The 6518-nt window shown below is 48.1% G+C and overlaps 1 protein-coding gene across 1 annotated transcript in view; it reads right to left on the reverse strand.

Moving 5' to 3' along the window:
- PTEN (phosphatase and tensin homolog) overlaps positions 1-5889 on the reverse strand; it is a 48831-nt gene extending 42942 nt beyond the window's left edge. Inside the window, exon 1 of the mRNA XM_042788600.1 lies at positions 5689-5889. Within this exon, the coding sequence (XP_042644534.1) occupies positions 5689-5767 (79 nt within the window). The 5' untranslated portion in view covers positions 5768-5889. The remainder of the gene's footprint in view (positions 1-5688) is intronic.
- Positions 5890-6518: the final 629 nt, after the last annotated feature.

The raw sequence follows: 6518 nt of genomic DNA on the forward strand, positions 1-6518 counted from the left end.
ATATGCCGCAACCATCTCATGAAGTCAGTGGAAGTCACGTGTAATTATCTTGAGGACAGAAAGGCCTTCCTGACTAGTGTAAGTTCCTAGAAAGATACACTTTCAGAATTCATCAACCTTCTTCAAGACTCAAGTTGGACTAAGTGTTGATGCATGGCCAATTACACCACGAGCTAAACAGGCAGGATTTTCAGAAGTCCTCAACGCCGACCTAACCATCCTCACCAAAGTCACTGACCAACCTCAACAAAAATAGTTTCTCAAGGGCCTCAAGTGTCAGCACCTCATCAGTTTTACTTGGATTTTTCCTTAAAAAAAAAAAAAATTATCAAAACCAGTACCAGTCCCAGTAAAGCTTGCACTTTATCCAGCATCACTCACTCACCCACTTAATGTTTAACAGCAAAGCTCTGGATGTTCTGAAAATTACACAAACTTAACTAAGCTTGCAAACAGATTTCAATGAAGATTAGGCTCAGTCGTGCTTTTTCTAAAAGGTCACCATACAGGAAAATTTTATGAAGTGTTCGTATTAGCTGTATTCGTTTCTTTCCCCACCTTGAAAAGAACATATAGCCATCACTTCAACAGCAGAGCTATGTGAAACCAAGAATCAGTTTGCAACTTCTCTTGATTTAAAAGTGTGCACAGGCAGTTATTTTTTAACTTCGTGTTTAGCTTGTGCAAACAGTCTCCAGCAATGTTGCACATCGATTAAAAATTTCTGATGATGCAAGATCAAGTAGTTCAATACCTGTGAACTTGTACGTGACTGCTCGTAGCCTGCGCTACATTTAAGCGGCGCAAAGAGATGAGCTGTAATTTGTGAAGCATCTTTTAAACCCCTTTCTGAGCAACTGTAGTCAAAAAGCCAGGCGGAAAGGGGCTGGGGTTATTCTGAATGGATGCAAGGGTTGCACAACAGAGCACTTGCTCGAATGATGGGAGTTTTGTGCGTAGGCTTCAGCTGTCAGACAACGCTATCCACGAATATCCACGTACTATGGCAATATGTCAAAAGGGTGGGGTTTTTTTTTGGTTGTGAGGAAAAGTAAGTGATCCAGCACGTCTCTAGCCCCAGAAGAGAAAAATGCATGAACACACTTGCATCTATCACCACCTTGCTTTCTCCATCTGGACAATTCAAAAATCTTTATCCTTGATAAGTGCAGAAAGACCAGTTTTCCCAGGATCAAATACATCCTACAGCAAACAGGTAACTGAATCAAACTCTGAGAAGTCCCCAGCCAGCACCATTTTACTGCTGTCTATTCAAACAAACTTCTCAGGTGAATTCAGAGCAAAACTGGTACTCATCTTCTTGTCCAAAACTCAAGATCATCCCAGGCTCCAGAAGCAAAACGAGCCTGTCGGACTCTTAACACTGCTAAGTAACATGGTTTACTCTGGAACAAAGAAATACTTTTCCACTAATAAAATGTGTTGCTGGTTGGCTTCTTCTAGTTTCTACTAACCCCTTACCAGCCCTTACTGCATTTGTGTGAAAGAACTTGCTACAGAACATCTAACAAACTTCAATTTTAACATGAAACCAAATACTTTAAACGAATGGCATTTCCAACTCGGGCTCTATTTTTAAACACAGTATGTACCTCATGCCACTAATTCATTTTTTTTCCTGGAAGCTGAGCCATTTTGAATGAAGTCACATAATATAAAAATTCATTAAAAATGCAAAGAGCTTTAGGTCTGCAAAGAGCATAAAGCAGTGTGATATTCAAAGCAGCTTCCACTCGCAATTTCAACATTCTCTGACTTTCATTATATGAAATAAACTACATGTGAGACTTGTAAATAAACTGTACCCAGCATCTAATCTTTACGGAATATTGCTGCAGTTTATATGACTATGTAGGTCACAAGCTACACATGCTTCAATTAAGCATCAGGGTAGGCATGCTCTACCTTAAGCTCAGGGTAGATGGCCATTTCCATGCATAACAGAAGGCCTGGAAATACAAGACAAAGTTTAACCAAAGGTATAATGGGCACAAAAAGCAGTCACACGATTTTTTTTTCCACTTTAGTCCCAAATAGTTAAGCCACTCGCTAACCTCACTTACGCCTGGACTTCTTAAGACACGGGCAATCCATGCAACGCTCAAGACTTGCATCCAAGTATTCCTTCTTCACTGTTCCCTGCAGTACAATGGTCAACAACCAAGCTGCGCCATTCCCGAAATACCAAAGATTATAGTGCCTCAGAAGATATACCGGTCATTGCTTCATAAAACAGTGCAGCCATCTTAGAAGAAAGCCATTAATCCAAACTTTCCTTCTCACCCATTTGCACCAAAAGGTATCCAGCACTACAGAAATGAAAGAGAAACCCAAATAAATCAGGAATAAATACAATGTCCGAAATAAAGTACTAAAAGGCCGCTTTCCTCTTCTAATGTAAAATTTATATTTTTTTTTCCAGGAGGTGCAGAAAAATGCTGTGCAGAGAGAAAAGGACATTTGATTAGATGAAAAGTAATTGCCAATATGTCTTTTTAAGGACACTTGTTTCGTAATTAGCACACTGGGTTATTCTCATATTGTGTACATAAAGCTCCTGATTTTGAGAAGTCACTATTTCCCTTTCCTAAAATCCTACATTATCCACACAAAAAGAATTCCTAACCAACTCGTCAGGATCTGAGAGTCCCAAGCATGAGGTACTGTACCATACAAACATCAGTGCCAGCTTTAGAAGGATTTGACACAGTCCAATAGAGTTAAAAAAAAAAAAAAAAGAGGTCCTTGAAGGGGATTCTGGCACTCCAGTGCCTAACCCAGCCTGCCTTTTGGCACTCAGGTGTCCCCTGCGATGCTCTGAATCAGCCGTGACCGAAATATTAAAGGCTGCAAGTCTTTGTCCACCTGGGACACCAAGACACAAACCTTTCCCTCAAAGATGGACAGAAGACAAGACAGACCATAGAATATAGCCTGGCGATCAGGCACCTCACCGGGATTCACTGTAGATTCATGTTATTCTCCACCTCCCAAAGCCCACATAGTAGTCACCAGCTACAGAGTATTTTGCAGCCAACACCGCTGAACTACTAGTACAGAAATACTTACTGCAAGAGGAATTCACACCTCTGTTTCCCATATCCTGACTAAATGATCAAATCACTGGGCTATCCAACTCATATCAGGCTTTCTCTTTTAGCTTGACAGAAGCAGCTACCCTGAAGTAACCAGTAATCTCTAAGAGAGGACACACAATTAGGGGTGTGCAGGGAAGCAAAGCGAACCAACAGTAGTGCAGATGGTAGCTTGTTTTGGTCTCAAAATTTTAAGCTCTAGCACATGGTGAGAAATACCCTTGAGAACTTAAACCTTGGTCCTCCTACCATGTACCACGCGCCTTCCCGAACAGTTCACTTGGGTTTCAAGTTTTCTCTTTCTTCATCTAACATCGCATGGTTGGAGAGCTAACTCCCGGCTTAGTCCTCTGTCCATGCACGTAAGAAGTAAATTGATTATTTTCCAGCTACCAGGTATGATGAGCAACAATTCCAGAGCCCTGCAAAAAGAACATCTCCCAAGTTGCCTGTCCAAAGTGATAAAAAATTAAACTTTTACGTCTGCAGCAATGCCAGCCTTCAAAGCCAAGCCATTATACTGTACAGGCAGCAGTCTTCATTCATTAATTATCTGTTCAAAATGTGCAGCTACAAAAAAAAAGACCGAGTATAAGCTTCTTCCAAATATATTTTTGCAATCATGAAAAAAACACCTTTTCTATAAATTTCATTACAGAATTGAAGCCAGCTATTCCTTTTAGAAAAGCCAGCCTAAGCCCTGTGTTCAGTGGCCTACTTCTAATGCAAAATTCTAAGAATAAAATTAACAAGACAAAAAGGTAAAAAATAAGCAATAAACTCTATTTGGCATAGCATTAGCAGCCCTGAGCAAGAAAATCCAGGTTCAACATTCCCCAATGTTCTTGCCGGGAGGAGATGACTAAAAAGATCTGTTTGGGTAAAAAAAATCTCTCCCTACCAATGGTACATCTGGGCAAAGATATCTGAAACACCAAACTCTTCAACTGTAAAGCCACAACCTCGTCGGTTTTGCCACTGCTTAACTCTTTTCATAACCCCAAAGTTCCTGGCAAACCCATCACTCAGAGAATTAAAAAAAAAAAAAAATCTAACTCCAACTTCTGTCATGAAGTCAGCAGTAAGTGCTGGCCTATGTCAGCATTACAGCTGTCCTAGTCACAGGCCAACAAAACAACAGAGTGCAAACATTTAAAAATGCAGGCCTAAAATTATATTTTATCAGTACCACCAACAGAATGCATTAAGTATGTACTAGAGCTGCTGCTTTTTAACAAAAAGCTCAGCAGCCACCTGCTAAAGTCAAGAACCTCTCAGGCTGCTTTAAAGCCACCAAAATTTTAGGCCAAAACTTAATGCAACGGCATGAGCTCTGTGATAGTTACAGCTGTGAGCAGTTTTGATCCTGCCCAAGAACTGGATTTGTACCAACACTTGCTCTGACATGAGTGCAATTGCTCCAAAACCCAATAAATTTCACCCTGATCCTGCTGCAGAACAGAAAGCACTCACTCTATAGGGCTGAGCCTACGACTGTCAATATTCATTCTTCCTAGGACAGTTCCAACTTTTAAGTCGGGTTCTTGCTTCAAAACCTTTCACAGTAATGATCTTTGTCCACCATGGGGAAAAACCATGCCCACAGGACGGCCCCTACATACCATTAACTCTGCAAGGCGTTCAAAGCCAAACATCTGCCTGTCGCTGCTACAGCACATCTGTTCGGAAGGCCACCAAAACTATACGCTAGCAACGCTTCTCTCTGGTCAAACTCATCAGTCGTAATTGCATGCTAATTACATATTCCAGAATGATACTCCTCAAAATCCTCCTCGACGAGACCCAGTGCGCTCTCGTTTGTAACACATCCTCGTGTTTACTGTATCGGAGATCGTGCCAAAGCGCAGCTCACGCATCACGTTAGGAAAAGAGGTATTTTTTTTTTAATCTGGAAGAAGCGATTGACACCTCCCGTCATCGAGAACCCCGCTGCACCATACAGCGACCGTGCACAAGCTCTGCCCTACTGAACGTATGAAAAATCAGGGCAGAAGACACGGGCTTCGCCTCTCCCGCTGCGCAGACTGAAGCAACCCGAGTAAAGCGATAGGCCTGCCACGATTATATTTGCAATTCAAGACGAGTTACTAAATCGACAGGGAAGAAAAAAAAAAAAAAGAAGAAAAAAAAAAAAAAAGTGCTCTGGACGTGAGTCACGGCGGGACAGGCAGTATTTGCTATGCGAGCCGAAAAATCAACAGAGCCAGAGATAAGAAGCAGGCCCGCGTTGCTCCGGAGCAGGCAGGGGCTCCCCGGGCCGGGGCCGGCACCGGGCAGGCGGGCCGGCCGCAGTCACCGAGGAGCGCTAACGTTAATCCTCACCGTCGTGGTGCTGCCGTTAATCTGCCCGGCTGGCAGGCCCCGGCTCGGCGGCCGCCCGGACAAAAGGAGGCCGAGGAGGAGGAGGAGGAGGAGGAGGAGGAGGAGGAGGAGGAGGCCCGGGCGAGCCCCGGCGGAGCGGCAGCGCGTTAGGTAACCGCCGCGCAGGTCTGATGCAATAGCTGTACGTGCAGCTCCCCGGTGCCGGGCCCCGTCCCCGGCGGGAGGATACAGGTCAGGTCCAGGTCGAAGCCATCCTCCTGGTATCGCCTTTTGTTCCTGCTGACGATCTCTTTGATGATGGCGGTCATGTCTGGCAGCCGGGGGCCGCTCCGGGACTGCGCGCAGGGGCCGGGCGGCGGCGGAGGGGCGCGGGGCCGGGAGGCAGCGGCGGGGCGGCGGGCACCGGGCGGCCCCGGGCGCTGGGCCTGCTGCTCCGGCGGCTCAGCCCCAGGCGGGCCCGCCTCCCCCCGCTCCCGGCGGCGGCGGCTGCTGCCCCCCCCTCCTCCTCCTCCTCCTGCCGCGCCGAGCGGTGCGGGAGCAGCAGCGGCGGCGGCGGCCGAGCAGAGAGGGTCCGGAGCCGGGCCGAGTCCCTGAGGGTGCCGCCGCCGCCGCCGTTTTTGAGGCGAGCGAGGCGGAGGCGGAGAGAGCAGCTCTCCGGCGCTCCGGGCCCCAGCAATGGTGACAGCGGCGCGGGGCGCCCCCCCGGCCCGGCCCCGCTCCGCCCCGCTCCGCTCCGCTCCCCGCCCGGGGCGGCGGCGGCGGGCCCGGAGCCGCGCGGTGGGGCCGCGCCGCCGGGCGGGCGCTCCGCGGCGGGGCGGCGGGGGCGGCGGCGGTTCCTCAGGGCGTGCGGGCCGGCGGCGCGGCCTGGCTCATCCCCCCCCCCGGCCTGCTCCGCGCCCAGCAGCGCCGCGCCAGCGTTAGACTCCCATCATGGCTGCAGCTTCCGAGAGGGGGAGGCAGCCGCGCCCCGCCCCCCTCCCGGCACCTCCGCCGGCCCCGAGAAAGTAGTCCCCGGCGAAACGGACAGCCGCCGCGCCGCGCCGCCTCCCTCCCCCCTCC

The sequence above is a fragment of the Tyto alba genome, unplaced genomic scaffold (assembly GCF_018691265.1).
Source record: "Tyto alba isolate M040663 unplaced genomic scaffold, T.alba_DEE_v4.0 Super-Scaffold_1, whole genome shotgun sequence".
NCBI lineage: Eukaryota > Metazoa > Chordata > Aves > Strigiformes > Tytonidae > Tyto > Tyto alba.